Raw genomic sequence first — 27,964 nt, 5'->3', positions numbered from 1 at the left:
CAGGCAGTTGTAGTGTGCTTTTATTTTGCAGACATCGTGGCCTAACTTCTGGTAGAGGCTCACTGTGTGACGCCGCTTAACTGAGAGGCCCAGCCTATTTTGATTACGTACCAACAGGGGAGGAGGGGGCCCGCTGATGTCCTCTCTCGTGCACTCAGCCAACCCCTGCTGCTGCTGTTGTAAGGTAAAGCTGGCGGTATCCTAGTGTACCCTTGTTAAGGATCCGCCGCCGAAAGAACCCGGTTTGCAGACATCGGATCTTCCAGAAATAATTATTTTATGCGTCGGGGAGATTTCCTACCCAAATTACGCATGGAATGGTTTTGGGGGGATTGGAGTAGAAATGCAGCGCCGCACTTCCAGCCCACAACAAGAACCATGCCCAGCTTACACTGCAAGCAAATTTATGACATCCTGTTTTATCCTTTACGACTTTGATATGAGTGAATTTTACTTGGATAGTCACCAGGAGTGAAGAAAAAGAAACGCATCGCACAGAGCTGAAGGACGCTGTATTCGCCGCAGACGTTTGTGTGCCGAGAAACCTCTACGTTTAGGATTTTTTTTCTTTTTCTCTTTTTTTTTCTTTTTGATGGAGCTGGAGAACATAGTAGCCAACACTGTACTGCTAAAAGCCAGAGAGGGTAAGTTGACACAAATAGTAAGCGGGCCTGCTTTTGTCATATTTTGAGCTGTGCAGAAAAAAAATAATCGTAAGGATGACGGCAGCCTGCAGACTGTGTGGCTCATTACGGCAGGTAAATCCTAAAGATGCAACAGAAAAAAAATCGGGAGGGGGTGCTGTGCAGACAGTGCAGACAACATCAACGGAACACCGCGAAACTGCTCGTCTTGTAATCAGTGATAGACTCGAGTCAACCAAAATCCTTGCACATTTTGACAGATTGTATGCCCCCCCCCCCCCCCCCCCCCCCCCATTAAATATATATATAAAAATATATATATGTTGGGGGACGGGGGCGGCAGGGGAGGGAGGATGGGAGGGTGGTCTGCCTCCCACATCCGCTTTCGTTGTCTGTGCATATGAAAGCGGCTCTTTCGCAACGTTATGCATGCTGGAGCAAACACTGACACGGGGAATAACTCCTTTCTAGAGGGGGAATAAAATGAGCTTAGGCTGTCTGACATTTGAAAGGTGATCCGATGACGTGACTGGTGTTGAAATCTGTGTAAAGGGCCCCTGCGGAGAGACGGACTCTGCTTACCTGTGTAGAAAGAGTCAAATGTCTGAAAAGGCCAGTTGCAGCCCGACAGCACGGTCTGAAATATGAAGGCGCACGGTGTCATTAATAGTTCATTCTGAGGAAGACAGGGTTGCGCTGAGGGCACGAGGAAGGCCTGGAGGTAAACGCCGCGCACTGTGTGATGCATTGACCGTTTTGGTCGTTGGGATCATGTGGGCACTTTTATTTCAGGTTTGGGGCCTGTGGGAAGTTACAAAACAAAATTCATTAGGTTTCGCCTCATAAGCCAAAATTAGGGAGTGTTTTGGTTGTGCAGCTTTAAACAGCAAGATAAATCCTGAGAGAAATAGCCATCCTTTTCCCTTATTCAGTCTGGGTAATGTCCAGAAACTTAAACAAAATGAAAACAGATTACATTTTGTCCTGAGTGTACCTGGGTCCCTTTGGGATGCCCTTTGAACTCTCCTCAGTAATCCCAAACCTGTTTTCAATCAGCAGGGTTTAAAAACCACCACTCACACTCATCCCACTTTATTGTCATGATTATTCTTTTTTGTTTTGTTTTGTTTTTTGGAACTGGTTGCAACAGTTTTCTGTCTTTCTGTAAATGCATCAAATCTTTTGCTTCAGTTTAAAATGACTCGGTGTATGTACAAGTGCAAGTGTACACAGGTCCGGTTGCAGGGAAGCTCATAGTTTGATGTGGCAAAAGCCTCTGCAGAGTTGCAAGATGACGCAGGAAAAGACTTTGGTTCTCTCGCAGCTCCTTCCACGCGTGTTACAACGTTGGCACGTTTTTAAAATAAATGGGCTTCCTGCACATAGAGCTGGAAGTGTTTCATAGGCACTAATAGAGTAATAAAATGAACCAGGATGGCGACATGCTGTCAAAATCCACACGAAGAATGCCTTCGCCCGTGGGTTGGACTGGACGTTTGTTTTATGGCAGCAGAACACGACTGGGCTGAGTGAATCAAGCTTCATGAATTAATAAGAGCAGTTAATGACCCATGACAGATCTCGCTTGTCCCAGCTGCTCCAATGGTGTGCATCTGCCCTGACTGTGTGTGCGCGTGTGTGTGGAGGAGAGAATAAGGCCTTATACAATTATTGGATGAGATGGATCTTTGAGTTAATAGCTGAAGCACGACTTTCTCAGCAGCTTGATCAATGCCTCTATAAATGTAGCTGTGTGGGACTGATTCAACAGTTGAATTGGAGTGTGCAGTGCACACACTGAACAATTTCACAGGTTGCAGTATTGGTTGTATCCTCTAATGGTCTAAATCATTAGAGGTTTTGTATTACGTGATGCAGTGCCAAAGGCTATGCACATCCATGTCTGCTGCTGTTAATGCTGCTGCTTTCTGTGCATGCATACATTTAAGCAAGGCACTGTACTGTACACACAGAGACTCATTTTAGATCATGCACTAGCAACAGCCGAGAGAATGCGAGTGGAGCAAAGTGAAGAGTGTTTTTTCCTGTTTGTTTATGCGAGCATATCTCCAGCCATGCCTGAACTGAGAGGCAAGCATCCTCTGTCTAAACTTCTCCAGCTACGGACAACAGGAAGGCCCAGTTTACACTGCAGTCTTTGGCTTGTTTATGCCAGCATCCTCACACCTCCCAGATCAGTAAAACTGTGCAAGTTGGAGAAAAGAGGAGAAATAAGAAAGCTATTGATATCCCCGGGCCAAGAGTGGCAAAACAGGCCTCGTGCCAGCCTCTGGTTGCTCTTTGACTCTTCAGTGTCAGCGATGGCTGCTCTGACGGTGCTGGTCTGGCATTTGCCGCCAAGTTTGGTGAAAGCTCATCGTCGCTTATGAGTATTCAGAGATAATTTTGAGATTAGTAATTAGCTGGAAGATTGGAAACACTTTAGAAATGGAGGATTTCTAATCAAAAGAGTGCTCCGTTTAATCACAGTAAAAAACCTAACTTGATTTCCACAAGAAGAATTTTTTTTCTTTTTTTTAAAGAGAGGGGCTCTGACCATATTGGACCATTTTGTTAAGTGACCGCTGTCTTACATAAAGCTCAGTGGTATAATACGCTATCAGTTTGATGCAGCCCATAAGCTATTTAATCAAATTGATTGTTACATAACAAACTGAGTGGGCTACTGCCATCCGAGCTCCATCTTCCTGTAGAGCTCCTCTCCGGTCTCTGCGGAAGATACTTTATGGATGATGAGTATGCGGTGAAATGAAACACTTCGATGGTCATCTGAGTATCATCTGACAGCGACAGCACTGCTTACTGTGTCAGAGCAGCAGGGGGAAACGCTGGTGCGCTGGCCTTAAAAGCTGTGATGTCTGTGTGAGTTTGTCAGCTGAGGAAATTGGGGCTTTACAACAGATCAAAAAGATCAAAGGCACTTAGGCCTGACAGGGCTCTTTGTTTCAGTGGGATCTGTTACACTGTGGCCTTTAATGTTATACATATAGCTGACATACAGTCAGAGCGAGCGAGCAGGTATAATATCAGAACATACTGTAGATTTATGTGTGCGATAGCCGATGAGGGGTGTGGGGCAAATTCCTTTGTTTAAATGTAACCTGAACTTAGCCACTGTGACGCGAGCAGCATCGGTGCAGTAGACCCTTTGCTTATTGTGTGTGTGTGTGTTCACAAGCCTCTGTCTGCCTGCCTCCCCATTCACAACTCTTGCTGGCAGCAGTCGCAGATTCCAAGCCAGGCGAGTGAACGTCATCGGTTGTTTAAGTGAATGAGAGCAGGGGAAAAACTGCATTGCTGCATCCAGATGCCTTTCTTGAATTGTGGTAACAGAGCCCGGGCATTTAGTTTGGGCGACTAGACAGAATTCCACTCCGCTGCCTGTGGGCTTTCTCATTCGAGCTGCAGCGTTTTTTGAATGTTGTAGTTACATAAGTAAAACTCCCGTTATATAAAAAATAAAAGCAGCTGAGGTGCTGTGGACGACTAAAAGTGATAGAAATACAGCAGGCGAGGATTTATTATTTAATCATCACTGAACTGAATTCTCAGTAAGCCTCCTTTCTGTAGCCTCTTAATTGAACTGGTAAATGTTTTGTATTGTTATGAAGTTACCATTGGTAATAACTGAGGAACAGCTACTACGTAAACCCAGAGAAACTACAGCTGAAATATGAAGAAAAACTCATTTCTTTACCGACCCAACTGCAGTAAAAACAAGCCCCAGTTTTTCCACGACATTACTTGACTTTTACAATAAATTCATGTGTGATCTCATGCATGCTGTGGTGCAAGTTCATGCTGGTTGCATAGAAAAGGGGACAGTCTATCACCATCTGAGACAAGACAGCGAAGTAATACCATGGAAAACTTTTACAGTCCAGTTTCAGCTTAGTCACTAGGTAGATTGTCATCTTTTTACTGAGTTACTTTGTTGTGGTTAAATAGGCGATGGCATGTTTTATTGCAAAGGTTATGAACATGATAATAGTGCAAGCAATTGCACAGTTTCAGGTTACTGGTAACTTTTCGAAACATTACCCAAACGAGGTGTATGTACATATGCAAACGCACATTAAACACGGCTAGTAAGCGCTTGTCATTCTGCTGAGACGGCTTCCTCGCATAACTAAAACAGGTTATTATAGTAGTGAGAGGGCAGCCATTGAGGGCAGCATAGGGGTGCAGTGGTTAGCAATGTCACCTCTCTCCAAGACAGGTTCTGGTTTGAAACTGTCAGCCAGCTGGGAGCTTTCCGTGTGGAGTTTACATGTTCTCCCATATGCCTGTGTGGGTTCTCCGGGTACTCTGGCTTCCTCCCGCTGTTGAGAGACACGCTTGTTAGGTTAACAGGCCATTCTCAATTGGCTGCAGGTGTGGATGTGAGAGAGTGTGTTGTCGTTTGTCGGTGTTAGGCCTGTGATGGACTGGTGTGTGATTGTGGTGTACTGTGCCTCTTGCCCAGTGTCAGCTGGGATAGGCTCCAGCCCCCTCCCACGACCCTACTTTGATAAGCAGGTTAAAATAGATCATGCTTGTGCATAAGTGAGTAGACAAACATGATTCACCTCAAATTTTCTAGATTTCACGTGTGAAAACAGCTTTACTGAGTAGATTGCGAAACAGTCCCGGGGACCTACTGCCGGTAACACAAAACTTCCTGAAGAGTGTTACCAGATGTGCTGATGTTATTTTTCAACCTAAGTATAAAAAAAGTCCCTTGTCAAAAATGTAAATGTTTGAAACGTTTTTGTAAGGAAGTATAACCATGAAAAACAACATAACAAAAAAGCAGTTCATTGGAATGTACTGTTTTCATTCCTAGATAGTACACAGTTAAATTTGGGTTGGACAAAATTTGGATATTTACAACTGTAATTCGAATGGACGTCTGTCAGAGGACCTCCTTTTTTACACAGTACCTAATTATACATGACTTATTACAAAGCAAACACAGTCACAAATACATCATAGTTAAAGTTAGTAATACCTTTTCTTTTTTCTTAGTGTTTCAGCTGTACATTTACTGTATTTACCTACTGATCATCAGTGGTAATTACCCTAGAATACACTAGAATTTACCGTATAATTGCCAGTATAACTGCCTACTGGTCAGTGTCCGGCAGCCTCGCCTCTGTCAGTGCGCCCCAAGGTGGCTGTGGCTACACTGTAGCTTGCCATCACCAGTGTGTGAGTGTGTGAATGGGTGGATGATTGTGTAAAGCGCTTTGGGGTCCTTAGGACCACAACAGACCATTTACAATTATCAGCTATTTACATAATTATTTAATCTTTTGTGACATTTTTAGGCAAACACCAAAAAATTGCTTCTTTTTATTTAGATTTACTCAATGAATCTACAAAAAGAAACATTAGAACAATCGTCTTAACTAAACCAAAAATAAGCATTTACAGCGTGTGTAGATAGATATAGAATAGAAAAGAATAGAATAGCCACTTAAGTGTCATCCAGTTTAGTGCACATCACAACGAAATTTCTGTGCATTTACTCACCGTCAGACTGTACAATATAAATCTAAAGGTATAAAAAAGGAATCTAGGATATGTACACGTAAGAATATAAGAGACATTTGTGTGTATTCACTGCTTTTAGAAAAAAACTGTTGTATATATTAGGAAAAATGACTATATTGCATAGTAATAATAGCAGCAGAAAAATATAGTGTAAATTACCATTCCAGGTATGAAATTGCATTGCCCTAAATATACAGTCGCTGATTATTTTGATTATTAACTCAACATGGCTGTGTCTTAAATATCTGGAAGTCTCCAAAAGTTTGTCCGAGTCCCGGATTCAGCCTGCACTAAGCTCTGATTGGAGCATATTGCGTTTGAAACCAGCCCTACACATTTTTTATGTTTTTTTGCTGCAGTTGTTCTTTTAAGAAGACATTTTATTTCTACATAGATTACTGGCTGATAAGAACTGATTAGTCATTGCTGCTAGGAGAGTTACAGTTAGCCTATTGTCTTTGCAAGAGATTTACAGAGGGTTGTGTGTGTGGGAGAGGAGGTTGGAGGGATGTCGGGGGCGGGTGCTTCAGCGTTCCATAGAACAGCAAACCTAAGCAAGTCCAGCTGCTGTCGTTACAACTTGCAAAATGTAGTGAAATGAGCTGCACCCTCCACTATCAAATGCACAACACTGATCTTTGTTGTTTGCACCTGCCAGCTAATGGTAATCTGAGTATGAGCACTATATTGCAGACTCTGTAGTCTCTGTTACGCACTTCCTGCCCCGTTTTCATATAAACAAAAACATTTGCCTGGAGTGCTCCTCTCTCAGGACCTGTCTGAAAGGACGGAACCGAGGAATAAAACTGTCAGCTTTTATTTAGTAGAGACTCTTATTGGAGGGAAACCAGCGTCTCATTTCCTCATCGGGTCCTCCTGACAGGAAAGAAGTAAAAGATTTTTTTTTAAAAGAGGACCTGAAAAGAATATATTGCGTATACATGCAGGACTGTTTATGGTGTTATTAACAAAAGGTGATTCATTTGAATACGACATGGATGGGACCACACTGGCAATGCCCGACTATCCCATTGAATCTCATCATGTGTTTTCTGGAAGTGAGATCACTGCTAATGTTGTTAAAAGTATATTACAGATAGCTTGAAAAAATTCTCGGTCCTCATAAGATGGAGCCTGCTGACTCTAGTTATTCTTTAGTGCCGTGCCAGGCTGGGAATCGTGATTTTTTGAGCTCTTTGAAATCTTTCGAAAACTTTTTGTTGCCCTCCAGGTGTGCAGATTTGAACCCTTGAAAGCCTGAACCACAAGACAATTGTTTAAATTGAGTATTAACTAAACCATATGACAATATTTTAAAAGTAATTAAATATCCATTTGCATATGTGTGTGATCATGTATAAGTTGTATAGTTTTAATGTTTTATTTGGGAACAGAATGGTGTGTATGTGTAAGTTTGGTGATGGCGTTTTTATTATGAATGAATGATGAATTTTTATGAATTATTATGTCTATTTTTATGCTTAAGGACAACAGATGGAAATTAGCCCTTGGCTATAATCTGGTATGTTTACATTCATGTAATTTTTTTTTTTACATTTATGTTCATTAACATGCACTGTCCTAAATAAATAAATAAATATATGAGTCTTAATTTATACAATATTTGCTACATCCAGCATATTAATATAATTATTTTGTAATTTATTACTTTAAAATGCATTGCTCAGTTTATCCAGGTTTTTCCAAGGGGTGAAAATCACACTGATGATGTAGTCACAACAACTCACAAAACCTCATGTGTCAAATATGATACATTAGGTATTTTAAAGGAGGAATTTTTCATTTGTTTTTTTTCATTTTCATTTGTCTGTAAATTCCCAGACATACCCACAGTTAGATCGCTGTTAGCCTGGCAGAGCTGCTTGCATGGCATGTCTTCATTTACATTTGGGGTATTATATATGACCCTGCATGTACAGTTCACGCCATTTCAATTAATATTATTGGAACGTTTTTGCTGTTTAAGTTTGTTTTTTGTAAATTCAAGGATAGGGGTTCCTTTATTGGCTCTTCATTCTCTAACAGCAGTTTTGCACTGAGATTATAAAGCAAAGACGAAGCAGAGATACCCATATCTCCACCGACAACACGCCACAAGGCTCGCTGTGTTTTGAGTAGGAGTGTGACTCATTTTTTCTTGAGTAGAAAAAAATTCAGCTCTCTGGCTCCTACTATCTCTATTGTTATTGCTGCCTCTACCCACACATACAGTATACGTAACTCAGCTGGATGCAACAAGTTCACGCCTGTTCTCCAGGGGTTGTCGAGTGGAATTCTGGGAAATACAGGAGATGATTTTCTAAAGTAAAAGTAGACTCGGTAAGCCAAGTGAAAGTGGATGGAGGAAAAAATGTGAATTTTAAGCGCTTGTCATTAAAGTACTCCAGGAATGCAGTCAGAAGCCTCTCAGACACACAGGTGATTACTTAAGTACTGTTTCATCGTGTCTCCATGTGCTTCCTGCGCTCTGCACTGCTGCCATATTGCTTTAATGGAACAGCTGATGAATTTTTGATGTGCATTAATCCAATAATCTATACAGTAACTTCTGAACCTTTCTCTCTGATATCTCCTGCTGGATGAAGAGCTAAATGCCAGACTGTATACGTCAATGCAAATACACTCAGAACCTACATGATGTTAAATGAGGCTGTTTATTTCCTTTAATGTCAGGACAACTAAACATAAAGAAGAAATGAGGGATCTTTTATGTTTGAGGAAATACACAACTGTAAAAAAGTGCTGATCCAGCCTTCGGATCCAAACAAAATTGGGGAAAAAAAGGCACAGGGATTTATTAAAACATGTTTTTGGATGTCGGTGAGGATGTTGAGGTCCGGGCTCTGTGGAGGCCGATCATGACTGATCCATGTTTTTACTGCATTGGCAGCATGTTTGAAATTATTGACATGCTGAAGCTGTTGCCAATCAGATGCTTTCCAGATGGGAGTGCATGATAGATCAAAATCTAACAGTACTGTTCTACATTCGTAATCTAATCAATTTTGACAAAATCTCCAAATGCAACTCCAAACCATGACAGAGCCTCCACTGTGTTTTACGGATGGCTGCAGAGACTCACTGATCAATGTCTCTGAACAGCAGATGGATCTGTGCTAACACTTCTTTCTTGACTTGTCCAGTTTCTTTATAATTTTTAAGGACACACGGCACACCATGCCAGGTTTCCCACTAGTAGCCTTTTAGGAATCAGTTTGTTGGTGTCAAAATAGTATTTTGGCATTTTTCCCAGATTAAATTAAAGACATGGGAGCAAATGATGTGTGTATAGGCTGCTAGTAAGAAAGTGACTGCAATTTAAAACTGGTTCTTTGCAAAGTTGTCTGTTATGTGTGGACACAAGGACACAACACTGGTTCGTCCCTTGAGTTAGTTGCCTTTATTATGCTTGAATGATTCATAGGTCAGTGGCTTAACAAACAAACAAAAATGGTCAGGTAGAAGGACTGGAGTGAAAAGGCATCCAGTGTCCAATGAAAGCCTGGAGAACTATTGCTCAAGACCACTTTAAAAAACAATACAAAACAATCTGGCTGCATGGCAGCAAAATATTAAGAAATGAGGTGTGGCTTTGTATTTATACATAACATATTGTTATTTATAGGAACCTATGACACGGGGATTCTTTAGAGTGCATTAGAGTAAAATCAGCTAATTTATTTTGTATATTTGTAAAAACATAAATCTTGAGTAAAGCTCCAGAGAGTTATAAATGAGGTTGAAAGAGTTCATTAAGGAGTTTGGCTCATTTAAGGCCAAAGCAGATTTTAAAGACTCTTTTTTTTTTTTTTCAATCGAGGCATGTTTTCGTGGCAGGACATCACAGGAGCAGGACAAGGAACAAATATCTTTATGAAGAGACTGTGTGTTTCATGCAGAAGGAAAGAAAGCACCCACCCAGTAATGTCAGTCCACGGTGCCCCATGAGTTCTATCTCACTGATGAGTCGGCTCTGTGCCTTTCAAGCACTTTCCTCAGTGTTTGCTCACTTAACTGCTGATTTTCACTCTGAATAAACTAAAAATCATTCCTCGTAGAGATGTAGGACTGTATCGCGACACTGTTCACACTACCAAAACATTTATCGAGGTAAACAGATGCTATAATACCTCGTCAGAGCACAGGAGCATCCTGTTACGGCTAGCTTCATGTGGACTATGCTCTGTCCTCTTGGATCTTTATGGATGAGCAAACAGCAAGTATTACCCAGCGTGCCCTGCGCTGTGTGTGGTCCTTTGATCGGACAGCACGGTGGGTTATATAATTTCAGGGTTTTTTCGTGCTCCCCCCCGTCACATTCCATACTTTATATATTTATAGAACAGGAAACTTGTGGCACCTGACTGTTCCCAGACAGGATATGTACCCTGCCTTCTGCTGCGCTTGTCAGATTTCTGTCCTTGCATGCAAGTTTTGACACTGAGTGTCTTCCTACACCGTGGCTGTTTTGCTCGTGAACACATGAACTTTAACAGGCGCCGCTTCTCTAGTGACAACTGCCACAGCGCCCTAGCTCTGAGGTCATGGACTGGTTTGACCACCTCAGTTTGTATTAACACATTGCTGCTGCCCTTGGGCTGGTCTCTATTAATAGCAGTAATGTTTACAAGGACATAAAGACGGGGAAATGGGCAGTGTTGTGTGTGTTTTTTTTCCCCTCAACTCTTTGTGCAAAAGTAGCTGTTGGCAAAAGGTTAAACCTGGAATTTATGTCTCAATCTTAAACGCGTGTCGAATGCAGCTACTTCCTTAGGTCAAGCTAGATTTGGTTGTTGTTTTCAGCACACAGCTCGCTAGGTTGTTGGGACACAGCTGAATAGAACGCCAATACTGTTGCTGATAAGATCTCTGTTTTATTGTCTATGACTGATTTTGAGTTTATGACCCCTCATTAAGCGGTTCAACATGTGACCCTCACAGCAGCCAAAAGAAGCCGAGTGTGTTGCCAGGTAAAAAGGTGCACGTCATCAATGTTTGCTTCGAGCATTTCAGCAGATGTTACAGGCGGACCATCCAGTTGTTATTATTGTGATATATGTGGACACGGGAGCTCATTTAGGATGGTAATAAGAACAGAGGCACCGACATGACATCATGGTGGAACAGACCAACAAAGACCGTCTTCCTGCTATAGTCCACCCCTGCTGCTCAGGTCTGGGCAGTGTTTCCCCTGCCTTCCTGTGGCATACACACACACACACACACACACACTTTTAATATGTGGATTAAAGCTTCAATAATGAGTCTTTCACATCTTGTTTTGGTTTGCTTTCAGTGCTGCTGGCTTGACCTGATAGGCATGCGCATGCATATATGCTTATATTTTTAATAAACTGGTATGCAGTGTAGTACCTTAAACCTTTATTTACGTCTACATTCCTGTTTATACTGCATATATAGGAGCAACATTCACACAAAAGCAGTGTGCCAAGGTATGTTTTTTGTTCTCTTTGCTCCTCTTCTGTCTTTGCAGCAGATAGATATCTAGTACGATTTAATCACATTTCCCGTGATAAAGCAAACCCATATATTGCTACGAATCACTTTACAGCGCCCGAAGAAGCACAAAGAGGATGTTTTGCAAATGCAAAGCTCCCGTCTTCCTTCAATAATATGCTTGCTGGGTGTTTACCACTTGTGTTTTGCATGCACAAGACCATTGGCCCTTACCTGGAGCTCTCATGCAAATAAATCCCGATCACCGAACGGTTGGATGTGCCGGGAGGGATGGACCGAGGGGAACAAAGGCATTTGCATCATAGTCTGGTGCTGGTCGGCCACAATGTATTTGTAACTCGCTGACCACCACAGTATGACTCAACCGCGAGGCCGACATTTAACAGATCAGACAAAGGAGGTGATGTGGGAATAAGCGAGAGTTAGATAATCAGAAAGGGATAGTGAGTTGTTTGTGAACAAAGAGGGTCAGTGCAGCCAGGAGATGAGAGTGAAGAGTCACTGAAACCTACTCAAATCTTGCACACTTTTTTACACAGTGTAGGTGTAGAAAATAGCACATTCAGAACGCTCGGCTCTGCTCACGCTCGTGCTCTTAACATCACATTCTGTTGCAGATGTTATTGCATATATGCCAGATGCACAGTGTGACAGTCAGGATGTGGTTTCAGCTGGTTGTCCACAGCACATCTAGCTTCATGTTTGGAGTGAGATTGTAAGTGGAGGTGTTCGAGACCTCGGAGATTATGTGTGTGCACGTGTGTGTGTGTGTGTCAGGCACTAGATGTTAATGGCTTGGGTTCTTTTGAGTGTCAGCACTTTGTGCGTATAACCTCAAATCTAAGCAGGGTTGTTTTCGAAGGTGTGGATGGATGGGGCCTGCAGGATTGCCACGAGTTGATTAAATTGAGCATGAGGACAACACTAGAGAGAGGTCACAGTAGTGACATTGTGCGTGCACACACACACACACACACACACACACAGATGTTTGGGGTTCGGGTAACCCCCTGGTGTTACGCCAGACGGTTGACGTTTTGTCTCTGACCTTCTTTTTGCTTTACTTGACATGCCTTGATGATGTCAGAGCTCCTAAACATGAGCATAAATAAAGGGTGGCGACCACACTGCCCACATGGAACAAATTAGACGGACAAGTTCCTGTGTGCAGCAAATCCACGCCACAGCACATATTTCAGCTCGTGTGTAACTGACAGACCACATAAGAGTGAGAACTCTTTAATAGCGAAAGAAATAAACAGACAGCCGTGAACAAGATGGTTTATGGAGGATATTTACGAGGATATTCATACTTTTAAGAGCCAAGTTTTGTTAAACAGGAACCTAGAGTTACAAATCTGGACGTAAAACGAAACATGTGAATGTTTTTCTCTTCTTCAAAACATGATTTCAAAAAGTTAGCACTTGCTTTCATCTTTGTATATCTAATACTGTTGTAAACTTTCCTCAAATCCTGCCAGAACATTTCGTAAAGCCGTGTAACAGCAACGTGTCAGACAATTTTTTTAACCTCTGTTAGGCTGTGCTTTCTTGAGCCAACAGACAAAAGAAGCCAAAGGGCACTAAGGCTAAACAGAACTTTATTTGTTGTTACATTCAGATGAGGAATAATTGATTCGTTGTATTTGCATGTTTGTGGGAGTGTTTGGGTGTGCTCTGTGTTCTGGTCTTTGCACCACATGGGCCTCGAATGTTACAGTGGGACGAATTATAAATATGCTTTCGAGCAGCTTTATTTGCAGTGATGAATGAGAGAAATCGAGGGGTTATAAAAATAACATGAACAGCGTGACAAGAGACCACACGTAGAAAAGCCCAAAAAGGAGGCAAACCACTAATCTATAGCACTGTTCTATTTTTATGGCCAAGGAGCTGTAGACGTCCTTAAAAAAAAGTCCTAAAACAAAAGGGGGTTGATAGACTTGAAACAGCAAATGAGGTCAGTGATTGGCTGGCAGCAAACTTGGTGACAGTGATGTGGTGATGACAGGAAATCTTCAGCAGTGTGTCAGAAGAAAAGGGAAAAAGATACTGGATCACAGGGAAACAGCAGAAGAGCAGAAGATGATGCCAGGAGTTCCAAAAAGCAGGAAAGGGGGGAGGCGGGGAGGGAGAAAGAATGAAAAATAAATAGGCTTGGAGAGCAATGAGAGGCAAAGAAAACAGGACACAGAAAGAAAAAGAAGGAACTGCATTATTTGTGGTTGTCTCAGCATTGTGTAGAAGTTGAATGCCTGGGTGGAGCACCCATGTTTGGTACAATTATTTGACATGGCGTTGACCCTTCACAGGAAATTTATGCCATTTGGCTGGACGCTTGTATCCACAAATGCCTCACACTAGCACAAGTGCATACATTTTTAGCATGGCGTCCCTCCCATGGGGAATGACCTTCTTCATTCGCTGTATTCTTTTGCCTTTTTGGCAGATGTCATGTTTTCATTAAAGGAGATTCAAAAACTGGAGCACACAGCAACACACTGTATTTTTGTGTGGGGAGCATAAGTTTACATATGAGCTGTTTACAGAAGCGATCAAATAAGGAAGTGCGCCTGTTTATAGCATAGTTTCGTCTACAGTAATGTTAATGAGGCGCAGGTGCTCGAAGTTAATGATTGTCTTTGGGGATATTTTTATTCGGGTTATTAATACATTCATGCTTCGTGTTTGTCTTTGGTGATACGAGTATCATTCTGAATACCGTATGTGAGCTTTGCTGACGTAGGGTCCCTTATCTTTAACACCCCTCCTCCTAAAAAGAAAAATACTGCAGTTCTAATAAGAGTCAGTACAACCCTGTAAAACTTTTTATGACTCAAATATGTAAGAAGTGGATTGAAATACTTTTGTATACTTTGCTGTGAAATCATCTGTTCAAAAATGTTATGTCAGCTTGTAATGATGGAAATGATCTCTAATTAAATCCCTTTGTGCCTGTATAATGTATGGTTATGGCTGGCTGTTGCAATGTAATCCTGAAAGTATGACACACGAGGGTCATACTTGGTAAGTGAATAATAAGCATAAGTGTGTAAAATGAGGCTTTTGTACTATGTGGGCAAAATAACCCGTACCATGCAAAAGTCTTGAGCCACCCCTCATTTCTTCATATTTTGTTGTCATTTTTTAAAAACTGGAAACTGGTCTTAAGCAATAGTTCTCCAGGCTTTCTGAAGGTCTTTCAAAGTGTTTCTTTCAACATAGGCTGCTTTGTTAATCATTTTTAGTCCAGTCTTTGAGCCTGATCATTTTTCTTAAGCCACTTAACACTGACCTATGAATCATTCATGCTGTAAAATTGTACCTGTTGTCCATACACACAACAGACAATTTAGCAAAGAACAAATCTGGAATTGAGTCTTTAGACTCTTTGTTATCAGCAGCCTGTCACAAAAACATATAATTTGTTCCCATTTCTTTAGTTCAATATGTGAAAAGTAAGTAAATTAAGTAAATACGTTTTTGTTTTGTTTTTTAAATATTCATAGAGCACATTTTAAGATAAATGTCACAAAGAGCTTCACAACAAAAAATAGTTAAAAGTTATGAAAGGTTACACAGTCTGACAGGCATAAACTTTTCCACCAACAAAGTGGTTCCCAAAAACCTATGAGCTCAAAACTTCATATCTCAGCATGTTGTGCAGAGTGTCCTTAAAAACCTGAGGAAACCAGACAAGCGGAGGGGGAAAAAGTAGCAGGCCTACGTGGAGAGTATCTGAAAGTCATGTGAAAAATTTGAGTAGACCTCATACAGGACCCGAGAGATGTATGTTGTCCCTCAGTTGATCCATCTTAAGGGAAAGAAGAATGGTACAGTAATTATATGCTGTGTTTCCATATATATTTGCAAATGTTTCAGCAGATGACTGCATCTATTTCCTGTTTTCCCAGCAAAATGGAAAAGAACTGAGGCGTGGATTAAGACTTTTGCGCACTAATATAGAGCAGAACATCCATTCCGGGTGCACGATATTTCAGTATCAGACATTGTAGCACACTTTTATGATCTTGCAGAGAGAGTGACAAAAACATGAATGAATGTATTCATGTATAAGATAATGTATTTGCTGTTAGATTAAATATTACATATAGTAAATATAGAGTAAACATTTCCTTAGTCAGTGATGTATGTATGTATGCATGTTCTGTCTATACCAACATTCATGTGTAACGTAATTCAGCAGTCAGCACTAAGTCTGCTATGGTTCACTTGTTTGACCGTTGGCTTACTTTATCTTAGTCAGTTTATGGCTTTCTGGGGAAGAAAGTTTCCCAGCTATGGTCTAATATCACACCAAAACATGCTAATTTGAGACTAATCTTCCCCTTGTTGAGTGCAATTTAATTTTCTTGGCAAGTAAATTATATAATATTACAAAGGCAACAGTGAGACGCAAAACAGACTGCAGAGCAGGAGGAAAGGATGAGACAGTAATGCAGCAGGATTGATGGGAAAACTGCTAAAAGCTTTCACTCAGAGCCTCCACAATGACGTAGGGCCTCTCGCATTCCTGGGTTATTACTTAAAGATGTCTGCTTGTCATTGCTCTCAATGCCTCTCACATTGGGTGAGCTGCTTGCAGCAAATTTCCACTGCACAGAGCGGTTAAAGGAAATCCCTGTCATTTCATTAGAGCAGTCGTAACATATTAAAAAAAATAACTTTGAGACGAACATGGTGTAAGGGCAAAGCAGGCTGTGGTAGAAGTACGAGGTTAAAAGTTGCGTTTAATCGCATCTGGTGGATACTGTGAGAAAACGCCAAAGGTGATTTAGACATGGCTTTGATGAATAATGGGAAAGCGGTCAAAGTTAAGAGGCAAAATAATCAGCTCCGTCGATGACTGCACAGTAAAATTTCTTCAGAAATCTAAGTAGGCGATGTAGATCTAAGTGGTTTTTGTTCGTGATGGTGTTACGTAGCTGCAGGAGGCTGATGCATGATTATTCAGTGCAGTGGAATCCAGTCTGGGTTCTGATGGGAACTGAGCCAGTCAGAATGGGCTTTCTGTCTGTGTGGACACAAAAACACACACACTCATATTAAACACACACACACACTGTTCCACTTCCAGTGAAGCCACTCACATGAAAAGTGAGCAAGAAAGTCAGTGGAGAGAGGAGAGCGTTACGGAGGAAGTGAGACTTAATCTATGAATTATATATACACACTGAGACTATGATTTCATTCAGGGGAGAGCCCACACACAACCCCCCTCTCTTTTAGCCATTGGGCCTTCATTTTCTCCTCACTGACGAAAATAAATGTGGACAACTTTATTAATTTCTTTCAGTTGAACATTTTTACCTCTTGTTTTACCTGTCACCACAGGTGGAGGAGGGAAAAGGAAAGGAAGGAGCAAAAAATGGAAGGAGATCCTTCGTTTTCCCCATATAAGCCAGTGTACTGAACTGGGAAACAGCATCGGTACGTGTTTGTGCACTTCCTTCATCTAAAGAGAGTGTGTTTGACTGTTTGTTGGAAAGGCTGCGATTTAAAGTCTGTGTTCATTTTATGTTTTTTTTTTGTTTGTTTGTTTGTTTTTCTTTTGCAGACAGGGAATATTTCAGCATCTGTGAGAAACAGCCTATCGGACGACTTCTCTTCCGTCTTTTCTGCGAGACCAGACCGAAACTCCAGCGATGCATCCAGCTGCTGGATGCGATGGTAAACATGCACGCACACACGACTTACATCGACCCCTTTTTTATATTTGCATTAAAAATATCATATTTTTTTTTTAAACTAAGGAATAGAAAAGTCAACCATCAACTCCTTGTGACAGATCACACCAACCTTCAACCAGTGATTGTAACTGAACCTTATCGCAACAGGATTTTAGTCTGACGTGTACTTTTGTTGTTTTTGTCATCTTACCGCTGCACAGAGTGTCTTTGAAACACAATTTAAAGCTTTGACTTACACATCCAGTGTCATTGCATTGATACAGTTGAATTCCAACACTAGGATCCCACCTAGAAATATTTTTTATACCCTTTTTTAAAATGTTAAGCATTAATACTGATAAACTCCACACAGAAAGGCTCCAGCTAGTTGGCAGGTTTGAACCCACAAGCACCTTGCTCGTGTAGCAGCAGTGCTTCCCCAGATCATAACACTGCTCCCTACAGGGTAGTATGGTAGGCACTAGGCATTATGGGTTCATCTCATCGTGATTTGCCCATCACATTGAATCATTCATCAGACCGTGTGACCTTTTTCCGTTACTCCGATCTTTCTGTCTGTTTAGCCTCACTCATAAGTGGTTTTCTTTAGGCTACACAGTTGTTTAGTTCAGTGGAAATACTTTTACTTTTACAGTCAGAAATAGCTGTGATTTTTGCTTTTGATTTGTTGTCATTTTATTTCACCAAAATTGTCATGATTTTTTTTTTTTTTGACCACATTTCTTTCTATGAGATGATGGTTCACCAAGTTTTAATGAAACTTATTAAAACAGTTTTAATAGTTACAGTTTTTAGTTGTTTTTTTTGCTAGATGCAGACCAATAATTTAGCCCTTCTGAGACAGTGTAACGTCTTTACCATGACCATGGAATACCATGTCTTCCAACAAGGCTGTTTAAGGAATGAGAAGCTACCCACTACAGCAGTTAGGGTTAAACAGCCTGTAGCCAGCTGAAACACATTGGCAACTGTAGTTGTCCAATGGAGGGCTCTTACTTATTTGCCTAGTTAAATCCAAGTTTTGTTTGGTTGTTTTTTTCCCAGGCAGAAGCACGCATCATGACACCTACAGAGGATGTTAATAATGATTTTGGTGTTTGAGTTTTCTAGGAGTGGAGTGCTTACTAGAGGGATTCTCAAACAGCAAGTTTTAAACTTTTCAAAAGTGTGAATTTGCACAGAACTGAATAAACAGCATAATGTGAAATGTTAGTGTGCTACGTTATTTCATGAAATTACATTTGAATAATCCACTCCGGCCCTTAAAAGTCAGTCTTGTGGAAGCTCATATTAGAGTAGAATAAGAAAAGTGTCTCTGCATTTCAGATCATTTTAGATTTGACAAACTAATCAGTCACATCCTTTTCATGGGTAAAGGTAAAACAAAGTTTTCAGAAACATAAACTACAAATGCACGGATTGCAATATTGTGAAGAAAGTGTGAAGAAATCATTGAACTTTACAATATAACCCAATCCACGGTAAGCTGCAGCATCATCTTAAACTGAAACAACTGAAAGTAAAGTGCTCTGCTACTGGACAGATGTACAAATAAACAAAAATCAGATGTTGTACATTAGAGGTGGGAATCACCATACATCCCACGATACGATATTATCACAATACTTAACGCACGATATGATATTATTGCAATTTTTTAAAAAATGTTGCGATATTCAGATTCTGTACATAAAGGTAAACCTTATCAATATTCATTTTATCTAATATCAAAGTCTCACACTCAGTCTTTCTCTCATTTCATTCAGTTTTATTGTTGACAAACTGAACGGTTTGTATTACAGTCTAGTCCAACTTAACTGAATGCAACCATCTGGTACAATTATAGCTATTCTGAACTATGCAATTTATGAAAACTATGCAGCCCCTTCAGCAACTGAAGAATTTGAAAGTAAATTAAAACAAAATATAATTTTACATTAAATAAAAAAGTTTTAAACTTAATTAAAATAAAACTTGTCTTAAATTAAAATAAGTAAACTGTCATGTTTATTGCTGCCAAAAAAAAAGTTAAACACATTTGGACAGTGTCAGGATTCTTGCTCAGAAAAAGGATCAACATGCTCTGAAGTCAGAGCATGTTCCAGTCCACAAAAACTTTTTTTGTAACAAAATATCGATTTCTGCTGTCCCTGTATCGATACATTATTAGCAAACAAAATATCACGATACTACACAGTATCGATTTTTCCCCCCACCCCTATTGTACATCCACCTTTACCTGATATATTTTACCTTACCAAACAAAAGCAGGTGCAACAAAACCAATGTCAGTTGCTCATATAATTCTGTGTGTTTTTAACTTCACCAAATAACAGGAGAATGACCTTTTTCCCTTTTTCACTTGTCTCTATAATCTTCCCAGTAACTTCTTTAATCTTTTGCTCATGCTGAGGCTGCTAGCTTGTGGCTAGCTTTGAGCTCTGGATTGCTGGATAGCCATTTTTATTTTGTTAGCTTCTTTAAAATGTCCAAGCTCAGCTGGGTAAGTTTCTGTTTAGGTTTGTTAGAATTTAGTTGTGGTCCTCCTGCAGTTTACTTTGGCAAACTCTTTATAACCGCTCACAGGAAGTGGAGCTTTCACGCTAACGACATGCGGCTAACAGTGTGTACCTGACTATTTGCCTGCAACCCTGTCCACATGCTGTGTATCACCGGACATGGTCAGGAATGCTGGAAAATGTCAGATTCCACTCTCTTCCTAGAAGATCTCTATTAAACATGAAAGGATTTCAAAGGCATTATATTACATCTACTTTACAGGTGACGTTTTGAGAGAAGTAGTTTGCACTTCGACTTTATATCATCTTGTAATGACGATTTGTGCTTACAAATCGTCATTACAAGTAAATAATCACCTATAATTTTGAATTCATCTTTCAGCCCAAAAAATCAATGGTTATTTCTGGTCGCCACCCTTTATTTAATTCTTTTGCATGGAATTAAAGGCTCATCTAAAATAAAAGACTAAAAATGTTAAGTTGTACAGTTCCCTTTTATTGTAACCTGCGTGTGATCAATTATGTAATGGATAGCATGTTCTCAGATGCGAGTATCTGGAGGAAAAAAAATTGTGTTTATTGCTGGATAAATGCAGTCCTGGAAACACACTCATCAACTTTTTTAGTGTACTCACTCTGATTAGAGGGCAGGCTGCAAAAACGCCGGTGTTGCTGGGTCACACAGCAAGAGGACACAATTAAATGGAGTAGTGATTATTCAACCATCCAGATCCCCAATCTATCCAGCTTTTTGCCTCCTACCACCCCATGTCCACGTCTAGACAAAATACCTCCCACATGACACATTTAAGTCTTTATCTATCTATGCCCAGAATATCTTAGCGGACATGTGACGGGCAGAAAGGACGCATTGTTTCCCTCGCCAGCCCCTTCCAGTCCCGGCGCACCCCCGTCTCTCCACTTTTCTGCCCACTTTTAACCGCCCAGCCCTAAAAGTGACCATCACCCCCTCCATGCCACCCCCACTCTGTGTAGGGGGAAAGCACTTACACTCAAGCCAAACACGTGTTGGAGCTAATTCTACAGTCCATGTGACAAACTCAGCTTTATGAACCCCATTTGACAATTACTCAGGTCTGAGGGTGTTTACAACCAGGCAGGTGGTTGTATTACAAGTGATTAAACAACATTGCAGTCCATTGCTGGTATGAGGTTTACTAGACAGTGTTATTGTGTAATCTAGTGTGCAGTAATTAGTGTAATCTACAATTTACAGTAATTGTTGTTCTTTTATGTATGGTTTTTTTTAAACGTGTAAGCCGTGTGAAAGTATGAGCACAGCGGTTCAAAAGGAGGAGGGAGTGTTTGTGCATGTGTTTTTTCGGTGTGTGCAACTTAAGTGGTTCCAATGGTTCCTCTTACATCATGAGAAGGTGTTTGTATGTGTTGGATCTACTCTGCTTCCAAAAGGCCAAGGAGGCGTCTTCTTTCCCCTTTGGCTGAACCCCCCTCCCCCCTTTTCCTGCTCCTCCAGCAAGCGGTGGGAGTCAGACAGCTCATTTACTGTGTGTGTGTTTCTCTGAAACCTCTGATAACAAAGCCTCAGTTAATCAACACTTGGCAGCAGTCACAGCGCTCTCTCTCGTTCTCTGTGACTTTTAGTCATAATCTTACATGTTTACGTACAGTGTTGGCTTCTTCGTGTTTCATTCTGTAGTGTCTGTGATGCTGTGGTTTTTTAAAGCCAGTTTTTTCCTTAAGCTTCGAGCTCATGTGTGCTTCCGCGGTGCATATCATATATACGTTGATGTGTGTTGTAGTGGAAAGCTGGTGACGCTGGTGTGACACACTGTGACACTGCAGGACCTCAAGGAATCCCACCGTGTTTACTGTGTGGTTGCCAGGCAACACAGGGCCATGTTGGAAAAAGCCCACTAATAGAAACAGCCATGCCAGCATGCCGCATGGATGCCATGTTGCCCTCCCCCTCCCGCTTTTGAGAGGTTAAAAGTGCCGGCTTCCAAATGCGTCAGCGAGCTTTTCATGTCACTGCCCCTGCGAGAAGTCCAGTGTGTCCGCCGCGTAACAACCCAACCTGTTAGTGTCATCAGCTGCATGTGTGCAAACACGGAGCCAAGAGCAGCATATGTTTATGTGAGAGTGACAGGGAAACACAGATATACAGAGAGTGAGAGGTGTGTGTTTCTGTAACCGCACAGCAGCTGTTTCGTCTTTCAAAGGAAAAAAGCAGGAAAAATTCGAGAGACATTTGGTTTTTTGGGGGGGCTTTTTTTTTTTTCCACTATTGGAGTTATGCATCCAGTTTGAATGCCTTCTAGTCCGAGTTCTAAATCATCGTCAGTGTAATTTAAAAGGATTTTAGTAACATGTCATTTATCACAGCTGACTTTCTCTGGTTGAACGATTATAAAACACTTTAGTTGTGTTTAGTTTTTCTATTATCATCATTTCCTCCTGCACTTGTTTGAGGGGAAATTTATTTCCTTGTTTTAAACAAATCTCCTGCGCAGATTATAGATCTCGTCGATGTAAATTGGGGATTTGGGATGCTTGAGATAAAAAACCGGTTTGACTTGGCTTGACTGGAAGGGAGAAGTTATTATTTTCATTCCAATAAATTCTGTTATTCAACAACTGCAAAAGAATAGTGGGTGTCTTCCAAGTCCACTGGGACTTTGTGGTTAATAAAACATGTAGTCATGGTTTGCTGCTACAGAAAGTCAACAATCAAGCTGTTACAAATGTCAGTGAAGTAATTAATAAAAGGTCAGATTGAAAGACAGTTTCACAACACCCCATCCAATAAATCATTGCATTACTAAATACTGTCTGTTGTTGTAGATTTGAGATCTATAGAAGTCTAAAGAAATGTTTCACAATTTCACAACAAACTAAACATCATCTTTTACATCTGAACTTTGAAATTAGCCAATAATTGATCAAGTGATGTAAATGCCACTGTTTATAGTCTAGAAAATATTCATTACATAAGTTGCCTTGTTTGAAATTGGCACTGATAAATAACTACTTGACTGCAGACGATCAAGTGCACGTTAATACTTTTGTCACATCTATAAAAGTATGTAACACAAATCTATAACAGGAGTTTTGTTAACAACACTGAGTTGTTCTCTTGTTTAGGAAGACTACGAGGTAACACCTGATGAAAAAAGAAAAAGCAGAGGGTGCCAGATCATCAAGGCCTTTCTATCAGAAAATGTAAGTTTCCTCATTTGATGCATTTTAAAAATTTTCGAGCCTTCTTTTTTTTCACACTTTGCTTCAAAAGAAAACTTTGTAAGCAGACAAGCAGACGGCAGAATTAAAGTTCGCCAAGATGCCCGCATGGGTTTAGTAATCAAGTGTACGCATTAAAAAGTCAATGTATTGTTACTTCATCGTCAATTAGATCAGGCGTTTATGTTATCTCTTTAATTTGTAGTGTGTGTAATAAAGAGTGACGCATTCCTGTATGTGTGCTACTGTTTACATGTGTTGATGTAGTCACCTCAGCGTGTAGACATAGCGGAGGTTTTTGCAGACCAGTGCAGAGAGAACCTCGAGCTGAGTCCATGTAAGGAGATCTTCAGCAACTGCCGCAAGTGAGTTCCTCATTCATTCACACGCACCTGTTTGCAGGACTCTCTCTAATTTGTCTCTGCCTTGTCTCTGCATTTTCATCCCACAACGTGCGTTTTGGTAACTGATTTTTTTTTTTTTTTTTTTTTTTTTTTTGCGCTGCACCAGGGCTGTCCATGACTACCTGAGTGGAGCTCCGTTTGCAGACTACCAGAACAGCATGTACTTTGACCGCTTTCTACAGTGGAAGATGCTGGAGAGGTTGGCTGGGTTTTGTTTGCTTATATCCATTTCTTATCTGTGAAAAAAAACCACATTGAAATTCTGAATGCAGACATTTATAAAATGTAATTTAGTAGTTGTAGTCAGGGATGTGAATGTGGGGAATAATCAGTAATCAAGATAATATGGATTACATATCATTTATTTGTAAAATGACTAGTAAAGATCACTGCCCTATAAATACAGCAAGGTTAAAATTAAAGTCGAGATAAAAGTTGATGTGTATAACGGTAAATAAGCTCACATTCATTCAGTGCTTCTTTTGTCTGATTATTTTTGGCGTGGAGTTTGACAGTTTTAAAACAAAAATTAGCCGCTGTCTGTTCTCCAGATCACGTTGTGGTAAAGATTCAGTGAGTCAAAGAAACAACCTAAAAAGAGACAAACATAGACTCCAGCGACAGGTAAATAAGGAAAAACCCAACATAAGTAAAGTCCGCATTATGCAAAGTCTGTATTGACTATAACTGTGATATTTGCAAACGAAATATCACTATTATGTTAGTAATGGACATTTGATAGTCTGGGAAATAACTGTGTCATCACCCCTCATGGACTTTGTATTTTTGCAGCAACCATTCGGAAAAAGTTGGGATCCTGTGTAAAATCTAAATAAAACTAAATTATTAGCAAATCCCATCCATAATTTATTGACAATAGAACACAGAAATTATATCAAATAATGAAAAACTCTAACTGAATGTAACTGAAAAATTATTGGCTCCTTTTGATGTTGATGTAGTTGGCACAGGGCCGTGTTCACCACTGTGTAGCACCCCCTCTTCTTTTAACAACAGCCTGTAACGTTCAGGAGTTGAGGAGAGCAGCTGCTGGACTTTTTAGAGAGGAATATTGTCTGATGAGGGAACAGCATCGTCAAAAAAAAAGAACCTCTGCCTATATATACTTACTGAGAAACTGATGCTCTTTTTATACCCAATCATATTACTGGCCTGTTGCCACATCACCTAATTAGTTGCAAAATGACGTGTTGCTGCAGTAAAATTGAAAACGAGCTCCATTTTTTTCTCCATTTTAACCATCAAATAGGTTTTCTGTGTTCTGTTGTGAATAAAATATGGCTTTATCCAAATTCCAAGTGGTGGCATTCTGTTTTTATTTACATTTTGCACACAATCCCAACCTTTTGGGTTTTGGGGTTGTTATTTTTTTTCTTTAAAGTCATTTCACAATGAATAAAATGAGACATGAATTGAATACAATGATATTGCAATAATATTGTATCTAGAACTTTCTGTGATAATCATGAAATGAAAGTCAGATGTCATGACAGCCCCAGCAACCATAATTTAAAAAGTTAAGAAGGTAAATTTTCCAGATAAGAAATGACTTGGATAGAATTACACCTCATTCTAAACAGTATAATATTTTATGCAGATAGCATGTAAATAAACAGCAGTTGGGAGTAAACAGCAGGCTTTCAGAGCAGCCTTGATTGTATCCGTGTCTGGAAAGTGAAATTATGTACAAGAGGTTCCATCATCTATACAGGAAACAGACTCAGGATGGTATTGAGTTCTGCACATAATGCCTGTCTTAATCAATACTATGAACATCTGTTAATGGGTTTTGCTGTGCCTGTGTTTTTCCAGGCAACCAATCACTAAGGACACGTTCAGACAGTACCGAGTGCTGGGAAAGGGGGGATTTGGAGAGGTGAGAGACCCGGAGATAAATTTTGATGTTGACATTAAAAGTATTGCCATTTCACAGTGAAATGTGAGATAACACGGTGTCTTTAATCCACAGGTATGTGCCTGCCAGGTTCGAGCAACGGGGAAGATGTACGCCTGCAAGAAGCTTGAGAAGAAGAGGATAAAGAAGAGGAAAGGAGAGTCCATGGCTCTCAACGAGAAGCAGATTTTAGAGAAAGTCAACAGTAGATTTGTCGTAAGTAGAAAATTAAGAGGAATAAAGTGCAGCGTTGATGCCTTGCGGCTTCTGCATGACTGTTGTCCTCAACCAGGTGAGCTTAGCGTACGCGTATGAGACCAAAGACGCCCTGTGTCTGGTGCTGACCATCATGAACGGCGGCGACCTGAAGTTTCACATCTACAACATGGGCACGCCTGGCTTCGACAAAGACAGGGTCCAGTTTTACGCTGCTCAAATCTGCTGCGGTCTCGAGCATTTGCACAGGGAATCGATCGTCTACAGGTAAATCTCACACAGTCTTAAATGCATTTTAAGGTGTAATTCAGTCAGAAGAGAAAAGCCTTTGAATGTTAATGTTTTTTAAAACATTTTGTTTAATAATGTGTGTTGTGAACTGATACTTTATGCTTTAACACACTTGCATGCTGTGTCATCTTTAGGGATTTGAAACCTGAGAATATCCTATTAGATGACAACGGTGAGTCTTGAAGTTTCAGCAGTTCTTATTCGTAAATATTGCGATGCAGCATTTTGCATGTTAAATTGCACATTTATCTTATGATAAATTACAGCCAGCTAGTTGTGCACAAAGATCCTGTCAGGTACATGTGGATAACATCAGCAGTTCTACCTTACCTCACCTCACCTCACTAACACTCTGTGTTGCAGGACACATTCGCATTTCTGACTTGGGGCTGGCTATCAAAGTGCCTGATGGAGAACTCATTAGAGGCAGAGTGGGGACAGTAGGCTACATGGGTAAGAAGCACTGTAGTCAACATTTTTAAAGGAGAAGGGTAAAATGTGCAAGTTTCATTAAGTTTCTCCCTTGGGTCTACAGCTCCGGAGGTGATAAATAACGAAAAGTACGCCATGAGTCCTGATTGGTGGGGACTGGGCTGCCTCATTTACGAGATGACCGCCGGGCGATCGCCCTTCCGCGCCCGCAAAGAGCGAGTGAAACGGGAGGAAGTGGAGAGGAGGGTGCAGGACGAAGAGGAGGAGTACAACGACAAGTTTACAGAGGACACCAAGGCCATCTGTAGAATGGTGAGGCTTGATGGAGAGATGTTTGTATAGCGAGAGATGAATGATGAACAATTGAGTGATTCATCTCTGCTTCTACTTCACCCAGCTGCTCACCAAAGACCCTAAGCAGAGGCTGGGGTGCAAGGCGGATGGAGCAGCAGGCGTCAAGGCCCACTCGTTCTTCAAAAACATCAACTTCAAGAGGATGGAGGCTGGAATGGTGGAGCCTCCCTTTGTGCCTGATGTGAGTTGTTGATATTATTCTGCACTGGAGGTTTAAATCAAACTCACTGCTAAAACCAAGTATCCTTACTGACACTCCCTGCGTCAGTAAGGACATTTTTTTTAAGTTTGTTATATCAGTGGAAATATTCAAAAATAGCCAGCATAAAAAATAAAATAAAAAATCAGAAACGGCAACCAAAATTCCATGATGATAAATTATCTATTAAGATAAACTTGTTTTCTGTTTTTCCCTTCAACCCAATCTTTTTCATGGTCATTGCCCTCTCTCAGCCTCGGGCAGTGTACTGTAAGGATGTTTTGGACATAGAGCAGTTCTCCACAGTCAAGGGAGTCAATTTGGACCAAACAGACAATGACTTCTACTCCAAATTCTCTACAGGCAGCGTTTCCATCCCGTGGCAGAATGAGGTAAGCGCGTTCATGTCATACGGCATTTTAAACGCTCAGTGCGCTTCTCGCAACTTGCTGGGAAAGCTCACACATTTTCCTCTTTCTGCTTCTTATTCTCATCTTATCCAGATGATAGAAACCGAGTGTTTCAGAGATTTGAATGTGTTTGGGCCACATGGAATGAGATCTCCAGATTTGGACTGGAACCAGCCGCCAGAGCCACCTCGACGCAGCCTGCTGGACAGGATCTTCAGGAGGCATGTAAGTGAACGGACAGGCGCATTTGGAAAGCAGGCAAAGCCAATTTCGATTAACCCACGCAAATCTATCTCTCTTTTTCTGCCGCAGCACCCAGAGGTGTCCATTTCCAACAGCCGTGTGCAGTCTTCCAGCGTAAACTCTGTGGACTCCATGTCCAACTCTGCCCCCTAGTGGCATCGTGTCTGTGTGGGCGCCCCACATACACAAACACAGAACACATACACACACACACATATACCGTGCAAAGGGAAGGAGCTACCGAGGGCTTCCCTCCTGCTGACTGGTCCACTGCTGGGGCCTGAGCAACAGCCGGTCTAAAAAGCCTTGATGGCCAGTCCATTGGGTGGGAGGGAGGGAGGGGTGGGATGGG

General features: G+C 40.9%; 1 protein-coding gene across 1 annotated transcript; it reads left to right on the top strand.

Moving 5' to 3' along the window:
- Positions 1 to 118: 118 nt before the first annotated feature.
- On the top strand, positions 119 to 27,951 carry grk5l (G protein-coupled receptor kinase 5 like). The gene is made up of 16 exons (XM_085293869.1): positions 119 to 644; positions 17,055 to 17,150; positions 17,278 to 17,390; positions 23,053 to 23,130; positions 23,416 to 23,513; positions 23,659 to 23,751; positions 25,386 to 25,449; positions 25,543 to 25,683; positions 25,760 to 25,950; positions 26,109 to 26,146; positions 26,338 to 26,427; positions 26,510 to 26,718; positions 26,804 to 26,941; positions 27,214 to 27,351; positions 27,463 to 27,594; positions 27,682 to 27,951. The coding sequence occupies exons 1-16, from the start codon at positions 593 to 595 to the stop codon at positions 27,763 to 27,765; spliced, it is 1,755 nt and encodes a 584-aa protein (XP_085149995.1). The 5' UTR covers positions 119 to 592; the 3' UTR covers positions 27,766 to 27,951.
- The last annotated feature ends 13 nt before the right edge of the window (positions 27,952 to 27,964 follow it).

Source organism: Mchenga conophoros, linkage group LG12 (assembly GCF_057382185.1).
Source record: "Mchenga conophoros isolate Kocher_MC1m ecotype Shallow Benthic linkage group LG12, M_conophoros_male_GT1.1, whole genome shotgun sequence".
Taxonomy (NCBI): domain Eukaryota; kingdom Metazoa; phylum Chordata; class Actinopteri; order Cichliformes; family Cichlidae; genus Mchenga; species Mchenga conophoros.
Note: the sequence above shows the minus strand (reverse complement) of the source record. Positions and strands in the feature narration are given on the sequence as shown.

What these genes read in the sequence shown, in the direction of transcription:
- grk5l (XM_085293869.1), top strand. Translation starts at nt 593, where the DNA reads ATGGAGCTGGAGAACATAGTAGCCAACACTGTACTGCTAAAAGCCAGA. An exon ending in AGGGAATCGATCGTCTACAG is followed by an intron (nt 25,951 to 26,108) that starts GTAAATCTCACA and finishes TGTCATCTTTAG; the next exon opens with GGATTTGAAACCTGAGAATA. An exon ending in ACAGGATCTTCAGGAGGCAT is followed by an intron (nt 27,595 to 27,681) that starts GTAAGTGAACGG and finishes TTTCTGCCGCAG; the next exon opens with CACCCAGAGGTGTCCATTTC.